Below are 17,084 nucleotides of genomic sequence, written 5' to 3' on the forward strand. Positions count from 1 at the left end.
GATACAGCAGTAGGACATCCTATTCCAGAGTGGGTTAAAAAAAACAATACAACCCAATGATTTTAAAAGTTGCATTTTAAAACCAGACTTTAAAATTTTAAATAGGATCTTTTTTTTAATGGCTCTGTTGATTGTCAGAACAATGGGGCAGTTGCTGTACACACCTTCCCAAGCACATGACTATGCAGAGTTACCAGTGCAGACCACCTGAATGAAGTCTGTGGAACATTGGTGCGCCCTGCATTTTCGGAACTCCTGCAGTAGGCTAAATTCTAGCCATGCAAAATTAATTTTCTTCACACAGAAACACACACCCCACAACACCAAGACTATTCTCTGCATTTTCCATCTAAGCAAGCGGCATCACTGCTCAAGGATGTTTTCCAACCAGGAAGAACTACTTGAGAAGGGTGCAGAACAGGATGGGGTGCGCATTGCCTGGAAAGAGTTTTCAGGGCCAGATAGAAGCACATTTGGCCCCCTGGACCTGCAGTTCCCCACTCCTGCTTTAAACTGAGTTATCACATGTTAAATAACATGCCTTTTGGGGTTATAAGTTACGACTTTTTAAACTCTTGACACCCAGGCAGCATTTCCTTAAGGACAGTTCAGATATAGACTGCATTGTTCACTTAGAACCGTAAGCCAAGGAGTACGCTTTGCTAAGCCCTTTGGATCCACTGGACCCAAAGCCTCATGGATCCCCTTGAGATCTGGCCCTCAGCTGCATGAGCCTGGAGCCCAGGAAGTACAAATGCTTTAATAAGCAGATACGTTTTAATGGTTACACTACCAATTAGTTATACGTGCTTACTTAGGAAATATGTTGATTGGAATGTTGGAGGCTTCAGCCTCCTTGGTGATTTAAATAATAATTTAAATACAGTGGTACCTCGGGTTAAGAACTTAATTCGTTCTGGAGGTCCGTTCTTAACCTGAAACTGTCCTTAACCTGAGGTACCACTTTAGCTAATGGGGCCTCCCGCTGCTGCCGCGCCACCAGCACGTGATTTCTGTTCTTATCCTGAGGTAAAGTTCTTAACCCAAGGTACTATTTCTGGGTTAGCGGAGTCTGTAACCTGAAGCGTCTGTAACCTGAGGTAGCACTGTAATAATTTAAATCAGTCTGTGATTTATATAAATGCCCTGCTTGTGAGTAAATACACACACTCAAATCCACATTTGTACATAATTTAAAAACACAAAGTGAACTACATAAAGCACAGCAGCTGCAGCTAATTTCAAAATACCACTTGGCAATAATTTTCCTTTCCGTTGTGTGAAGCGGCCTTTTCCTTAGTTGGGGAGTAATGTGGGGGTTTTTATGCTGGTCTTTGGAAATTTAGAGAATGGTTAAATTATTCAAGTATATAAGTAGAGGGCAACATGCAATGGTAGAAACATGTATATGCAAAATGTTGGTAGACAAAAGTTTCGCAGAGCCAGAAATTTATTCTTAGGTGCGTTTTCGTAGTATATTTCACTGCACAACAGGACAAACCTTATTTCTTTGCACTATTTGCACGTTAACCAGTCTTGCGGTTTTTCTGCTTCAGATTCCTTGCACTCTTGCAAAGTGGCTTGGGGATTAAGAGGGCTTTTGCTTTGTTTATATCGAGATATTAATAGCCACGTTCTCTTCTCCCCCAACCCCCCCTCTTTTTTTTTTGTTCTTAGCTAACAGCCTTTGACCACCATGAGTTGGAGTTTCCTGACACGTCTCCTCGAAGAAATCCACAACCACTCCACCTTCGTTGGGAAGATCTGGTTGACGCTCCTGATCGTCTTCCGCATCGTCCTCACCGCCGTGGGAGGGGAGTCCATCTACTACGATGAGCAGAGCAAGTTCGTCTGCAACACGGAACAGCCGGGCTGCGAGAACGTTTGCTACGACGCTTTCGCCCCGCTCTCCCACGTGCGCTTTTGGGTCTTCCAGATCATCCTCGTCTCCACTCCCTCGGTGATGTACCTGGCCTACGCCATTCACAAAATCGCCCGGATGGTGGAGCACGGCGAAACGGAAAGGAAGTTCCGAAGCAAGCCCTTCCCCATGCGCTGGAAACAGCACCGGGGCTTGGAAGAGGCCGAGGACGACCACGAAGAGGACCCGATGATGTACCCGGAGATCGAGCTGGAGAGCGAGAACAAGGAAAACCCGCCTCCGACCAAAGTGAAACACGACGGCAGGAGGCGCATCCGAGAGGACGGCCTCATGAAGATTTATATACTGCAACTCCTGAGCAGGACTGTTTTTGAAATCGGCTTCCTCGTCGGCCAGTATTTCCTCTACGGGTTCGAGGTGAGCCCGAGATTCCTCTGCAGCCGGAAGCCCTGCCCGCACACGATAGACTGCTTCATTTCGCGGCCTACGGAAAAAACCATCTTCCTGCTCATCATGTACGGCGTGAGCTGCCTGTGTTTACTTCTGAACGTGTGGGAAATGCTCCACTTGGGGTTCGGCACCATCCGGGACACGCTGAACAATAAGCAGAAAGAGCTGGAGGACTCGGGGACGTACAACTACCCGTTCACTTGGAACACGCCGTCCGCGCCTCCGGGCTACAACATTGCGGTGAAGCCCGAGCAGATCCAGTACACGGAACTGTCCAACGCCAAAATGGCATACAAGCAGAACAAGGCGAACATCGCCCAAGAGCAGCAATACGGCAGCAACGAGGAGAACATCCCCACCGAGCTGGAGACCCTCCAGCGGGAAATCAAAGTCGCCCAGGAACGCTTAGACCTCGCCATCCAAGCCTACAACAACCAGAACAACCCGACCTGCTCCAAGGAGAAGAAGCCAAAGGCCAGCTCAAATAAAAGCAGCGGCAGCAGCAAGTCAGGGGATGGGAAAACCTCGGTCTGGATTTGACGCTGCCCCGCCTGGGAATTAATGCTGTGCTGCTTACGCTGACCGGCAGACTCGCTGCCTAAGGAATTCCCATAAATAAAATGTTTGGCTTTGTTTAAGTTCAGGGGTGTTTGGGGCTGCCAAAGGACACTCTCCCCAAAGGGGTGGGGGTGGGGGAAAGAAGAAGAGTTTGTGCTCACATTCCACTGTTTCCAGAACATTTATTTCTTGTTTCTTCCAGGTCAGGAGAAGACCCGGGTTTATTTTTTTATTTTTTAAAAACCCAATCATTCTCGTTGGAACGGTTTACACTGTGTGTATAGCATTATGGTACATTTTATTATGCACAATTTTTGGTATTTGTACATTGGATATCTCAGTTATACTTTTTATATTAAAAGGAAACAAAGTTGGTAATTCTGGGTTGTTTTGTAAGGTGCTTGTTTTCTCCCCTTAGGCCTACAGATCTAAAAAAAAAAAAATCACCTTAGATTTTCCTGAATTTTGACCATGAGGTGCTCCCCCCCCCCCCCCCCCCGCCAAAAAAAGTTAGAGAAGCTCATGAACAGGGATGGGAATATTGGAAATTTTTTAAAGTGTCAATAGTGTGATACCTAGCACAATTCTTCAGCGACTGCTTTACTAAGAGTGAGGGAGGGATTGTGACTTGGCAGCAATAAGAAAACTTTATACCAGCCATGTATTTAGCGCTTGCCTGGAGTGTCACGATTGATATTTAGCGTATCATTTCTTTAACTTCCGATGTGTGCTTATTTTTTTCTACACTAGTTTTTCAAACACGGGAGGAACTGAAATGGTGGTGAAGTGACAGCTTTTCAGAGAATTAAAGGTGGGGGGGCAATGAAGTTTTCTAATATAATTCTCCACAGAATTGTGGAGTTGGGACTCTGAGGATCTTCTCGTTCAAACCCTTGCGATGCAGGAATAGCGTAGCTGTCCCATAAGGGAATCAAACCTGCAACCTTGGCATTATCAGCACCCACTAACTAACCAACTCCAGGCCGCAATGCCTTCATCACTGGACGAAGAGATTTTTGTGAGCTTTTGGAAGCACTGTGAGAACCTGAAATAGCTGCTTAAACCAGAGAACCATAGTCATTTGGGCAGAATGCATGCACGTGGAAATTTGGGAGGCAAGTATAGCAAAATCATTTCGCCTTCAAATCTCCGAAAAAGGATCCTTTGCATACAGCCTTGTTTGAAGGGTTCTTCATTGTTGCTAAATGACAGGGCTGTTCTGATTAAATGGCCTCCCATTTTTCTCATTGCTCAGAGCAACATGAATTCTAGGGGCGGCGGGGGGGGGGGAGGGAGAGATGTGTTCAGAGTTTGTTTTGCTCAAGAGACCAGTCGGATTTTGGCATTTGTCTTAGGTTTATAATTAGACAACAGAGAAGGCAATGTTTAGTGCCTTCGGTGATGCCTTTTTGGCAAGGGCAAGGGAGAACAGAGATGAGAGGTTCATGTGCTGTGTACACTACTTTCAACTAATAATGTATTACGAATCCAGGGCCGTGCTGTTCTGTTCTGCTCCCTGTCTTCTGGTGGTATGGGGCTATTCTTCGCGGAACTACTCTATGTTTTCTTCCCAAGGTATGGAAGTCAGGGGTGGCCAAGCTGAAAAACCTACTTGGATGTATTCCGAAACGTCCGGCTTTCCATCTCTCTCTCTCTCTCAACCCCCCCCCCCAAAAAAAAACCCCTCAAGGCAACTCACAGTACGCAAATCTAAAATTTTGGTGGGGGGATAGGATTGGCTCCAGAGTTAGTCATGCTTAGGGTAGATCCTTTGAAATCACAAGACTTGAGTTAGTCGTCATGACTACTCTTAAGCATGGTCTCCAACCCCTATAAACTACATTCTGGAAGTTCGGATCCATTACTTCACAGCTTCCTTGGAAATGCACTGCCTTTTAAAGGCTTCTAAAGGATAGGACTTGGATGTATAACAGAGAATAATTGAGTACAGTGCAACCTTGGCTTGCAGACGTAATCCGTGATGGAGGCACACCCGCAGCGTTCGCATCCTGAAGCGCTGCGTCTGCGCCGGCACGATTCGGTGCTTCTGCACATAGTGCGATTTAGCGCTTCTGCGCATTTGCGAGCGGTGAAATCCGGAAGTAACACGTTCCGTTACTTTCTGGTTTCCCACGGTCCGTAACCCGAAAACACGTAACCTGAAGTGTCTGTAACATGAGATATGACTCTTTGTGAGTCAGTGACTTCTCTGAAGATCTTAGTAAAGTGGCCGACTTGAATGCAAAAGAGACTGTCCTGAAAGTTTTAAGAAGATAGTCATAATCTTTACCAACCTTTCTGGACCAACTTTAGATAAATACACGGTTCTGATTTTTAAAAGGCAGCACTTATCCATTTGTTGTTGTTGTTGTTGTTGTTGTTGTTGTTGTTGTTGTTGTTGTTGTTGTTGTTGTTGCTGCTGCAACCTTGAAGAGGGCTGGAAAAACATGCTGGATTTCTAAGTTCCCCTGAGGATGGTTTCTGTCCGCGATTGCATTTGCCAGGAGCTTGAAAAACATTATCTGTGGATATCTTCATTAACCCATCTGAGCTGAAGTACATTGGCTTATCCGAATTTTCCTTGACTCCTCAATAGGAAATGGCTCTTGAGATGTAAGGTTATCAGATGCCTTAAAAGCTGCAATTGGGAGGGGGCAGGTGAAAGAGGAGCAAGGAGCCTGTAAATTGTCCACCTCCCTTTTGTGACCCTTCTCTAGACGTAGATGCAGAAGGAGACCTGACCAGCAGTGCAGATGGGAAGCCTGCCAACAGTGGCACCAGGAAGAGTATAAATGGGTGCATGTTTCCATTTTTCCTTGAAAAATGGGTGGCAACTGCACAGGCAGACCCAACTATCTTGCTTTGAGGTGCCAAGAATTGCCTTTCCTGACGTGGATGCTGATATGTCCAGTGCTTGCCTTCAGATTATGGAAACAAGTCTTGGGATCTACCTTTTTGCCCAGATGTATTGGCGCCCAGCGCAAGGTGTGTTAACAGCTGCTGTGTGTGCACAGCCCATTTGCACAGGCAAAGCGATGGGTGGAATGGGGCACATCCCTTGACGAGCTGAAAACAGCAGCTTTCAAAATGTTCTCTGAACAACCCACAAGGAGACCAGCAAAGCAAAGAGTTGGAAAGACAACTTGCCCATTATTCCCAGTATGCATCGGGATGTGGGTGTTTGCATGCTAGAGTGTGCCCGCAGTCTCCCAGATGGCCTGGCCTATGCCCTGCTTGGTTTGTTGTAGGACAAGCTGCAGAATCTTCTGCGACGCACTGTGGTTGCTGGTGTCCAATGGTAGGGTGGATACCTGAAAGGCCAACAGTAGGGGGAGCCAGAGCGAACGGCAGGCAGGTCCCACCCCCCTGACCAGTTGTAAGAAGGCAGGGGCAGCCTGGCTGAGGGCAGGAAGGTTGGTGGGGCAGTGGCTCCTTCGCCTCCACTGATGATGCAGAGAAGTTACTTGGCAGGAAGGGAATCCATAAAGGCAGCAAGTTGGAAAACCACTGTTGTATGGGAGGGCAACGTGACCACGTACAGTGGTACCTCTGGATGCAAATGGGATCCGTTCTGGAGCTCCGTTTGCATCCTGAAGCGAACGCAACCCGCGTCTGTGCGGGTCGTGATTTGCCGTTTCCGCGCATGCGCGTGACGTCATTTTGAGCGTCTGCGCATGTGCGAGCTGCGAAACCCGGAAGTAACCTGAAAACTCTCAACCTGAAGCATATTTAACCCAAGGTATGGGACGCGGGTGGCGCTGTGGGTTAAACTACAGAGCCTAGGGCTTGCCGATCAGAAGGTCAGCGGTTTGAATCCCCGTGACGGGGTGAGCTCCCGTTGCTCGGTCCCTGCTCCTGCCAACCTAGCAGTTCGAAAACACGTCAAAGTGCAAGTAGATAAATAGGTACCGCTCCAGCGGGAAGGTAAACGGCGTTTCCGTGCGCTGCTCTGGTTCGCCAGAAGCGGCTTAGTCATGCTGGCCACATGACCTGGAAGCTGTACGCCGGTTCCCTCGGCCAATAAAGCGAGATGAGCGCCGCAACCCCAGAGTCGGCCACGACTGGACCTTAATGATCAGGGGTCCCTTTACCTTTTTATGACTGTAGTTGCTTGGGCTTGCATCTGCTTGCTTCTCTCTGCGACAATCATTTGCATTCCTTTGCACTTTGCGCAGGAAAAGAGACAAACTTTTGCTGCCAGCAGTTAAACTTCTCCCCCCAAATGCAAAGTGACTTGAGCTCCAAATCCTTGTTTCCATAGCTGTTTCATATTCATTTTAGCTGCAAGAAGGAGAGTTCATCTTACTTTGAAATGGAGCATGTGTGGCTTCCAGTGAAGTGGATGTTTCTTTTATGCCGACGAGCCGTCACATGGCAAGTTCTCAAAAACCTCTTCGTTGGGGAGGAAGAGGACTGGATGAATTTTTCTATTGAAGCCGGGGTTTTGCCCTGGAGCTCCTTGTCATTGTCGGCTTAGGAAAATGTCAAGCAACAGTGTTCAATTGTGTCCCTAAGCATGTGCAGAATACATTTCCCCTTGCTGCTGAATAACTATAGCTTTTCCTCAAGTTTAATATTATGGGACAGGGTAGTATGTGGCTTCCAGAAAAGGCCTGGGAATAAAATACGCCTAATACTTGCTTTTCTTTTGTTGGCAGGCTGTGAGTTTTTGCAGTGCATTCAATAACTCCTGCGACATAGTAAGCCGCTTGCTATTGGCTGGAGGTACAAGATGCATAGGAATCTGATAAATTTGCATGCTTCCGTTTCATGATGAATTTTTCAGAAGCCACTCTTGTGGTTGTGGAGCTGGAGAGGCTGCTCTGAGGACAATGAGAGAGCCACATCCTCAGGCATGGCCAGTGCAGATGTGGGTGCTAGGGCTTCCTGTCAACTTGCAAATAAATCCAGAAAAGTTACTAGTCCTCAGCATTTTATTTTATTTTTAAAAAAACAAACCATTGGCTATATATACTATTACCAGTCACTGATGCCCTACAGCGGAAAAAAGGGAGTCAAATTTAGATTTTTAAAAATAGAAGCCTCCTTCCTTGTCACAAGCAAGTTTAAAGACTTGTGTTAAATATAATTTTTATACCGCATAACACCTGTAAACATTTCAAGTGTTCCATGTGCAGTATCTGGATGTTTTAATGCTTGCAACAGCCTTGAGAGGTAAGTTATTCTCCCCTGTTTTGCAGATGGAAGGGGCAGGATGAAGCATGCGAGAAAGTAGCTTTGCCTAAGGCCACCCTAGTGAGTTCCTGGCAGAGGCGAGATTCGAACCCGGAACTCCCCGATTTGCAACTTCCTCTTCCAGCCATTACACTACTCCAGCTCATTTTACTTTTACGTCACGCGATGCAGACTTGCACTCTTTATCCTGAGGCTTTCTGCATGTGCTCTAAAAACACTCATTTTATCAATCACTTTCGTTCCTTCCAGGGCTGAGTGGGCATGCCGCAAACCATGTTCCAAAGCTTAGGGAGCCCCGTGCTCACATTTAAAACCTGGAAATATACAGATGCGTTGTGCTTTTATGACGGAAAAACGGAAGGTCAATGTGATGCTAACAGAAAGGCATTCGAGACGGAAGGGGGGATATTTGCTGGTCGGAAGCCAAAACTTGCAGGCGTCGGGAGACGGTAAGTAATGCAAACCAGCAGGGTTGGAGAGCAGTTTGTGGTGCTCTTGGGTTTGCAACAGCTCCCAGCATCAGAAGCACATAGTAGTAAGGGACAAATGCAGAACAGAAAGGGATTTGGGTAGCTTGGCTTTAAAAAAACAAACCAAAACCAAACTGTTCAGCATAACCAAAAGCCCCTTAAAAGGTTTTTCAGGAACACAAGACTGTTTGGTACAGAAACCTCAGCACCGGGTTTTTATAATTAACAGGGCTAGGATTGCCCTCTGTGTATTAATTTCAAAGGCATTTTGCAAATTGCAATGAAGATATGGAAGATCACATTGTCTTCCATTCAGACACTTGAGACCAAAACCCTGGGTTTGTTCCCATCCCCTTCTCAATCTGTTGGCGTTGCCACGCGAGTCCAAAAGTAAGTGAAACCTTTTTGTTCCGTCAGCTGACTGGGAGCACTCACTTTCTGAGGCTTAGGAAGTTAAATCCTTCCACTTCCTGCATAAGGAACCTTTGCCACTTCCAAATACCTTATCCTCGCTGCAGAAGACTTCCAACATTTTCTGCCATTTTAGGAGAATAAGTTGGTGGTTCCTTATTGGTAATACTGGGAACAGGCAAGAGAAATTAGGGAGAATCGCCATCTTTACAATGGTCCTTACATCTAGCCAGCAAATATTTAAATTCCAGGAACATGACTCAACACCCAGAATTCCTTCAGGGAACTTGTAAACCTGAATATTCAAAGCTATTTATTTTCAATGTAAAACATATTCTGAAGGTGCCTTTGCCAGATCATGGGGGATATTGAGGCACCTTATCTCAGACTTAATGTCATCAGGTCCTAGATTTGCAATGTTTTCAAACTCTTGCTAGTATAGTCTTCAACTCAGGGATGCTTCTGTTGGTTGGAAAGAATCAGTAAGATGTCATCCACTAATAAATGTATTGTGTGTTTGTTAATGTATCTAAAGAATACTGAAAATCAATGTACAGTGGTACCTCTGGTTACATACTTAATTCGTTCCGTTCTTAACCTGAAATTGTTCTTAACCTGAAGCACCACTTAAGCTAATGGGGCCTCCTGCTGCCGCCGCACAGAACACAATTTCTGTTCTCATCCTGAAGCAAAGTTCTTAACCTGAGGTACTATTTCTGGGTTAGCGGAGTCTGTAACTTGAAGCGTATGTAACCCGAGGTACTGTATTCTTGTGGCCGTTCAGAAGGAATTAAAGTTTGTGTGAAGTAGGTCTGTTCCTGACAAAAGGATGGGACAAGGGAATTAGATTGGTTCACTGCTTTGTTATAGTTTTTGTGGTTTTAAAGGTTCATCGTTTTCAGCTGTTTCCAGGGCACTTTTATAAATAGCAAGTGGCAGATTCTGAAATTAAAACATAGCACGATAACAGGGTTGTACAGATCTCTGTAGCATGTAATCGGGTAATCCAGATCTTTTCCCCTGCCATCTTCAGTTGTCTGACTATCCGTGTCTCGTCTTCTAAGCTGCAAGCATCGTATTGTACGTGGGAAATTTTCTTTCTCTTAACAGCAGCTTCAGAAAGGCCGGTCTCTGTGTCCCTCATCACCCCTTATCTTCAGAACCGTTTTGCAAAGTCAGCTCAATCCCTGGGCCAAAGATGAAGGGCTGAAGGGGATAGAGAAAAGAGAGGAAGATCATTGTGTCAATAAGGAAGTATGATGGACCCTTTGGAAGATCAGAAGGACACATTGACAGTGTGGGGTAAAGATGGGATGAAACATTTTAATAATAATTAATAATAATAAATTTTTATACCCCGCCATTCCCAGTTCAAAAACCGGGCTCAGGGTGGCTAACAAAAAATTTAAAACACTTTAAAACACTTAATTATAAAATACAGTATAAAAACATGAATAACAATAAAAATCAAAAACCAATTAGATAATCACCAGGGCTAGCTGGCTGAATTGGTCCTACTTGGGCCAGTAAGGAGGCCAGGGAAGAATTAGCTGTGGGGTCTCAGAGCGGGTGATCGTCATAAAAGGGGAGGGGGGAAGGAAGAGAAGGGAAATAAAAGATGAGGCTGAATTCAAATTAAAGACCAGGCGGAATAGCTCTGGCCCAACGGAAGCTTATATCCTGAAGGGCCCTAGTCTCATGGGACAGAGCATTCCACCCGGTCAGAGCCATCACTGAGAAGGCCCTTGAATGTAGCAGGAGAGATTCCAAAGGGTTCTTGCTGCCTTTAAGACATCTGTGCTTTCTTACGTTGAGGAGCAGAGCGGGATGGCAGGAAGGGGTGGAATCCTGAAACTTTCCAGCACAGCAAGGACCAGCCAGGTGTGGTGGGGCAGCTGTCATTCACCCAGTGTACCGTATTTTTCCTTGTATAGGATGCATTTTCCCCCTCCAAAAATTAAGGGGAAATGTGTGTGCGTCCTATGGAGCGAATGCAGGCTCCTTCGCTGCAGCGATAGCAACGCGAAGCCTCCGAAGCGCAGGGGGACTGCTCCCTCCGCGCTCCAGAGGCTTTGCGTTGCTTTCGCTGAAGCCTTCAGGGATAGCCGCCTGAAGCCTTCAGAGTGCAGTGCGAGTTCCCGCTGCGCTCCGGAGGCTTCGGGTTCCTTTTGCTGAAGCCGGAAGAGCAAGACTCTCCTGGCTTCAGCAGAGAGGGAGAGCTGCGCAGCGCCCCATTAGCGAAGCAGGAGGAGAACTAGAAGGGGCTCCATTTCTCCTGCTGCTTCGCTGAAGGGGCGCTGAGCAGAGAGGGGGATATTTTTTCCCCCTTCTCCTCTAAAACAAGGTGCGTCCTATGGTCGGGTGTGTCCTATAGAGCAAAAAATACGGTATTTCAAAACACTGCAGCTGGTCAGTTTTGCTGCTGTTTTTCCAGTGTTCAGATTTCTCTCCCACCCCCCTCAAAATATAGTGATGGAGGAATGTAACGAAGTGACCTGCACTTGCTTTTCAGGAGAGGCAAAACAGGAAAGCCCAGGCTAAAAGCACACGCAGATGGCCACAACCGAGAGGTAAGCTGGAAAACCTTCCATTTGAGGACTTGCCTGGGCCTCCTAGACAACCAAGAATTCTGTGGCTGCCAGGGAGCAGCTAGCCAACTGCATATTTAGAAAGATGTGTGTGTGCACCCTGACCTGCAGGGAATATAAGAATGTATATATTATATAGGTGGGGAGGGTTACCAGGAGGAGTGAAGAACCCTCTTGTAACCGCAGCATGATTTTCTCTTTATCTTCAGTTACCTTTTTTCTGATGGGCCACTGCTCAGGCTGGCTTCCTGTTTCTGGTCCTTAGTCTGAGATGCTCTATTGGGAAAAGGGACAACGCACACTATTATTTTTATTAGATTTGGGGGGCGCTGAACCAGTTCTAAGCAGGTTTCCCATTTGCATCCAGACGGCAACTCACTACAGCTTGAAATTAAAAATAAATAGTGTTGAAACTATTGGTTAATGACTCGGTGCACTAAGGCCACATAACAAATCATCTTGCTTTGGTACCAACCCATTGTTTTCTTTGTCATTCTATTTTAATTTACTGCTATAAATCTCCAGGTAAGTTTACCTCACTCTTTTTTTAGAAAGGGGAAAGCCCTACAAAGAGGTGAGAAGTCTCATTGGGGACACCTGATTACTGCCTCTTTAGATGCCTTGTGATGGAATACAGACAAGACCACAGAATTTATTTTACTTGTCAGTTTTGTGTCTTGATTTTTTCCCATAGTAGTACCTTTAGCTCACCACAGGAGGTCAGACAAAAGCAAGCAGCTGCTGGAGAATTTGAGGGTGTCTCCTTGCAGGCTGATGTTTTCTGCAGCAATAGGAGCAGAATAAAGGACCTTTAGTATGAAGATAGGGAAGAAATGCACCCTATGGATCCTGTCAGTAATTGCCATATGGTCGCCATCTTCAAATATCTCAGGGCGTGTCCCATGGAAGAGGGAACAAGCTTGTTTTGTCCAGCTCTGGAGGGGGAGGACTTGAACCAATGGCTTCACGTTACAGGAAAGGAGATTCCGACTAAACATCAGGGAAAACGCTTCCTTTTCGACAAAGGATCAGTTTCCCTCTGGAGTTTGTGGACTCTCCTTCCTTGGAGGTTTTTAAGCAGAGGTTGGATGGCCATCTGTCATGGATGCTTTGGCTAAGATTCCTGTATTGCAGAGGATGCGGGTGGCGCTGTGGTCTAAACCAGAGAGCCTAGGGCTTGCTGATCAGAAGGTCGGCGGTTCGAATCCCCGCGACGGGGTGCGCTCCCGTTGCTCGGTCCCTGCTCCTGCCAACCCAGCAGTTCGAAAGCAGGAAGCACAAGTAGATAAATAGGTACCACTCAGGCGGGAAGGTAAATGGCATTTCCGTGCGCTGCTCTGGTTTGCCAGAAGCGGCTTAGTCATGCTGGCCACATGACCCAGAAACTGTACGCCGGCTCCCTCGGGCAATAAAGCGAGGTGAGCGCCGCAACCCCAGAGTCGTCAGTGACTGGACCTAATGGGTCCCTTTACCTGCATTGCAGGGGGTCAGACCAGATGACCCCTGAGCTCCCTTCCAACTCTACAATGCTAGGATGATTCAACATGTTTGGATGCACTTAAAAATGAGGTGTTAAGAATTCTGCTAGTGCACTGCTAAGCTGGTGGAGAGAGGCAGTCAGTACTGGGTGCAGGCTAATGCTTTTGGGGGTCTTCGCATCCATCCTCAAGAGGCCCAGGTCTGGCCTTCACGGCCATCTTCTACATGGACCCCTCCCCATCTCACCTAACAGGTCGTAATGTCTGGGAGGCAAGCTGTGCGCAGGGGTGGGAGAACTGTGCCCGTTCAGATATCATTGTACTGCCAGTTCCCATCGGCTCATCCAGCGTAGCTGATGGGACAGGGATGATGGGCCAAGCTTATTGGCATTCTACATCCTTTTTAACTTTTCCTTTCTCTTTTGACTCATGCTTCTTTCAGAATTAAAGGATCTGGAAATTGCAGATGGGCTTAACCTCGGTGGGAGTAAATTACCTTGCACAAGAATGGTAAGTTTATAAAAAATTGAAACAAAAAACGTAGCGGTACTTCGAAGGGGTGTTAATTTTCTTAGTGGGCCTTTTTTGATTGGGTGGGTGGAGTGGAAAGACACCTCAAAAGGCTGGTAGTGCCTTAAAGACTAGTCAATTTAATTATGGCATCCATAAATTCTTCGGTTGCATGGAATGTTATCATTAAGTTTAGATAGATCTATCTATCTTATCTAGGACGCGGGTGGCGCTGTGGGTTAAAGCCTCAGCGCCTAGGACTTGCCGATCGAAAGGTCGGCGGTTCGAATCCCCGCGGCGGGGTGCGCTCCCATTGTTCGGTCCCAGCGCCTGCCAACCTAGCAGTTCGAAAGCACCCTCGGGTGCAAGTAGATAAATAGGGACCGCTTACTAGCGGGAAGGTAAACGGCGTTCCGTGTGCTGAGCTGGCTCGCCAGAGCAGCGATTTCACGCTGGCCACGTGACCCGGAAGTGTCTGCGGACAGCGCTGGCCCCCGGCCTCTTAAGTGAGATGGGCGCACAACCCTAGAGTCTGTCAAGACTGGCCCGTACGGGCAGGGGTACCTTTACCTTTATCTATCTTATCTATCTATCTATCTATTTGTAGATATGGATGGTTGGATGAATACCTGGTTGGGCAGAATCGTGAAAGCAAGGTCAGAAAAGTACAGCGTTGTGATTATCATGTCCAGTTTATAATGGCCAGTCGGAACAATCAGGAACTGCTAACACAGACATCCTGGCGTCGGTAATCCAATTAATGGGGTACTTGTGGGATTATTGCACGCTTCCAGCCCATTTTTGCTTTGGGTGGAGAGTTGGGGCAGCGACTTGACCTGTGTAGTGTGGAGGGTGTGGTTCATCCCTCACTCCATGTGTCTTGTGTAGAGATACCAAAATAAAGGCTATAGAGCAGGCACCCCCAAACTCGGCCCTCCAGCTGTTTTGGGACTACAACTCCCATCATCCCTAGCTAACAGGACCAATGGTCAGGGATGGTGGAATTGTAGTCCCAAACCAGCTGGAGGGCCGAGTTTGGGGGCGCCTGCTATAGAGAGAGAGTCCTACAGGTCTCTTGGTCAGTAGGTGCTGGACTCAGCAGAGCGACTGGCCTGGCAGCCTCCATGGATGCTAAGGTCATGGCAGGGGTGGGGGGATCCTGGGCTTTTAACCCCAGGATACAAGTAGAAGCAGAAGAAATCCTCCTTACCTTTTTCAAGATTACGAAGCTTGTCTTCTAGCAAGAGCCGCTCTTAAAGAAAATAAGTAGAACTCTTCTTTCACCTACCTAAATATCCGACTTAAGCTGCCTCAACTCCCAATCCTACCCCTAGCTATCTAATAAAACATGAAATACGAAGGTATAAAGCTACAAGATAAATATTAAATAGAAAAAAAATATAGGTAAAAAAAATATAAGTAGCAGAGCAAACCAAAACACAAAACCTCCACTCCTGCATGTACAAACTCGTTCTCTCATAATCAAGATTTACTCCCTCCGCATTCCCACCCTGGACACCTCTGGTTGGTGCCTTTTAAAGCAGCCGCAAAAGATGTCATAAAGGTGGGCAGGTCACTGTTACCTTGACAACCCACCTGCTTTGGCACTCTTCTTGAATTGTGCTTGCTGAAGCATCCCTCTTCACTTTCGTAGCTCCATTTTTCACGAATCATGATTCCTTCAGCACCATTCCCAACCTCCTCCTAAATACAGTAGGTAACTCGCACCTCACCGGTTTAGAGGTGGCTAGAGCAGAGGTTGGCGCCTGCCAACCTAGCAGTTCGAAAGCACCCCCAGGTGCAAGTAGATAAATAGGGACCGCTTACTGGCGGGAAGGTAAACGGTGTTTCCGTGTGCTGCGCTGGCTCGCCAGATGCAGCTTGTCACGCTGGCCCCGTGACCCGGAAGTGTCTCCGGACAGCGCTGGCCCCCGGCCTATAGAGTGAGATGGGTGCACAACCCTAGAGTCTGTCAAGACTGGCCCGTACGGGCAGGGGTACCTTTACCTTTACCCAGAGCAGAGGATTAAGACAGCCCACTTTGCAATATGGAAGGCTCCAGGTTCAATCCCTGGCGTCGTAGCTACGGAAACCTCCCCAACTTTAAAATTAATTGAATTTTAATATTAACGCACAGTAATAAAACGAGGACAAAATATGGATACAAAAGGATGAGGAAAAGAGAAGGAAAGTAGAGAAAATATATATTGTGAGGTATCTGCTCTTTGTCATTCCAGAAATGTAGAACCATGGACCATCTTTTGAGAAATATTGTTTTTCTGTTATATGTTGCCTTTATTTGCAAGACCATTTCCCAAGTTTTTCTTCGGTCGTTCTGCAAATGTTGGGGGATTTTTACATTCCCAAGACTGAACAATATCAAAGTTGGTCAGAGTTTCTGTCAGCTGAAAATCAACATTTGTAAGCTCAAACTGGAACATTGCAAGGATTGGTTTTAGGGTTTTTCAGTAATCACTAAAGAAGGGAGGTTTCTTATAGGCAGATGTTGGGAAACGGCATTGGTGAACACACATCTTCCACAGCACTCCTCTTGCTCAGTGCGCCGACCTTTAGGTCCAGTCGTGGTCGACTCGGGGGTTGCGACGCTCATCTCGCCTTATTGGCCGACGGAGCCGGCGTACAGCTTCCAGGTCATGTGGCCAGCATGACTAAGCCGCTTCTGGAGAACCAGAGCAGCGCACAGAAACGCAGTTTACCTTCCCGCCGGAGTGGTACCTATTTATCTACTTGCACTTTGAGGTTCTTTCGAACTGCTAGGTTGGCAGGAGCAGGGACCGAGGAACGGGAGCTCACCCCGTCGCAGGGATTTGAACCGCCGACCTTCTGATCGGCAAGTCCTAGGCTCTGTGGTTTAACCCACAGCGCCACCCGCGTCCCATAGTACATGGGTAGACAAATCTAAAAAGCCAGAGACAAAAAGTTATGGCCCTCTGGTGGCCACCGTGGCTCAACTTACCAGAAGTAATGTCTTTAGTGTTAACTCTGGCAGGGTGGACTCGATTCTGACCAAACTAAGCCTCCTAGAGTAAAATATGCAATTGCTGCAAAGAGGAAGGGATGCCGTAGAGTTAAAAGGGACCCGGAGGGTCATCTAGTCCAGCCCCCTGCAGTGAAGGAATAATGTGTGGGATTTTGTGCATCACAAAACCCTTCCAACAGTTGTCCAGAAAAGGCCACTCACCCTAGCTATACAGAACGCAGTGCAGTGGTTTTTAACCACTTTTGAGAACCTGGCCTAGCAACCAGTCCTAACTTGACCAGTAGCTCAGAATAGTCGCTGCCATTATTTAACAGAAGAGACATTCTCTGGGGCATATTCCCGGCTTTTAAAGCCATTGTTTCGGCCGATGACGCAGGACTCCTGTTATCGAGAAGCTAGATCTCAGGGTCAAATCCTGGCTGTGTTTATTATTATTTATTTCATTTCTATACAGGATACAGAAGGAGAGAAGGGGCGAAAAGGCAACACACACAAACACACAACATCTGCAAAGGAACCCAAAATGAGACAGTAGACTCC

At 46.9% G+C, this 17,084-nt stretch overlaps 1 protein-coding gene and 2 long non-coding RNA genes across 7 annotated transcripts in view; 2 read left to right on the plus strand and 1 right to left on the minus strand.

Annotated features, from left to right (window-relative positions):
- The window catches only part of GJC1 (gap junction protein gamma 1), a 31,231-nt gene extending 27,963 nt beyond the window's left edge, over positions 1–3,268 (plus strand). For all 4 annotated transcript variants that reach the window (XM_028702999.2, XM_028702997.2, XM_028702996.2 and 1 more), the window contains exon 2: positions 1,678–3,268. In XM_028702999.2, coding sequence (XP_028558832.2) covers positions 1,697–2,872 — 1,176 coding nt within the window. In that variant the 5' untranslated portion in view covers positions 1,678–1,696 and the 3' untranslated portion in view covers positions 2,873–3,268. The remainder of the gene's footprint in view (positions 1–1,677) is intronic.
- Positions 3,269–9,810: 6,542 nt separating this feature from the next.
- LOC144325146 (uncharacterized) lies at positions 9,811–12,887 on the minus strand. The gene is made up of 2 exons (XR_013390462.1): positions 11,769–12,887; positions 9,811–10,173 (listed from the first exon to the last, which is right to left on the minus strand). It is a non-coding gene; the product is annotated as an uncharacterized LOC144325146 (long non-coding RNA).
- Positions 10,149–17,044, plus strand: LOC114581621 (uncharacterized). Of its 2 annotated transcripts, XR_013390461.1 has the most exons (5): positions 10,149–10,269; positions 11,480–11,537; positions 13,476–13,543; positions 14,151–14,291; positions 16,999–17,044. It is a non-coding gene; the product is annotated as an uncharacterized LOC114581621 (long non-coding RNA). The 2 variants fall into 2 exon arrangements; XR_013390460.1 differs by lacking the exon at positions 16,999–17,044 and having other exon boundaries at positions 14,151–14,536.
- The last annotated feature ends 40 nt before the right edge of the window (positions 17,045–17,084 follow it).

This window comes from Podarcis muralis, chromosome 13, assembly GCF_964188315.1.
Source record: "Podarcis muralis chromosome 13, rPodMur119.hap1.1, whole genome shotgun sequence".
Taxonomy (NCBI): Eukaryota; Metazoa; Chordata; class Lepidosauria; order Squamata; family Lacertidae; genus Podarcis; species Podarcis muralis.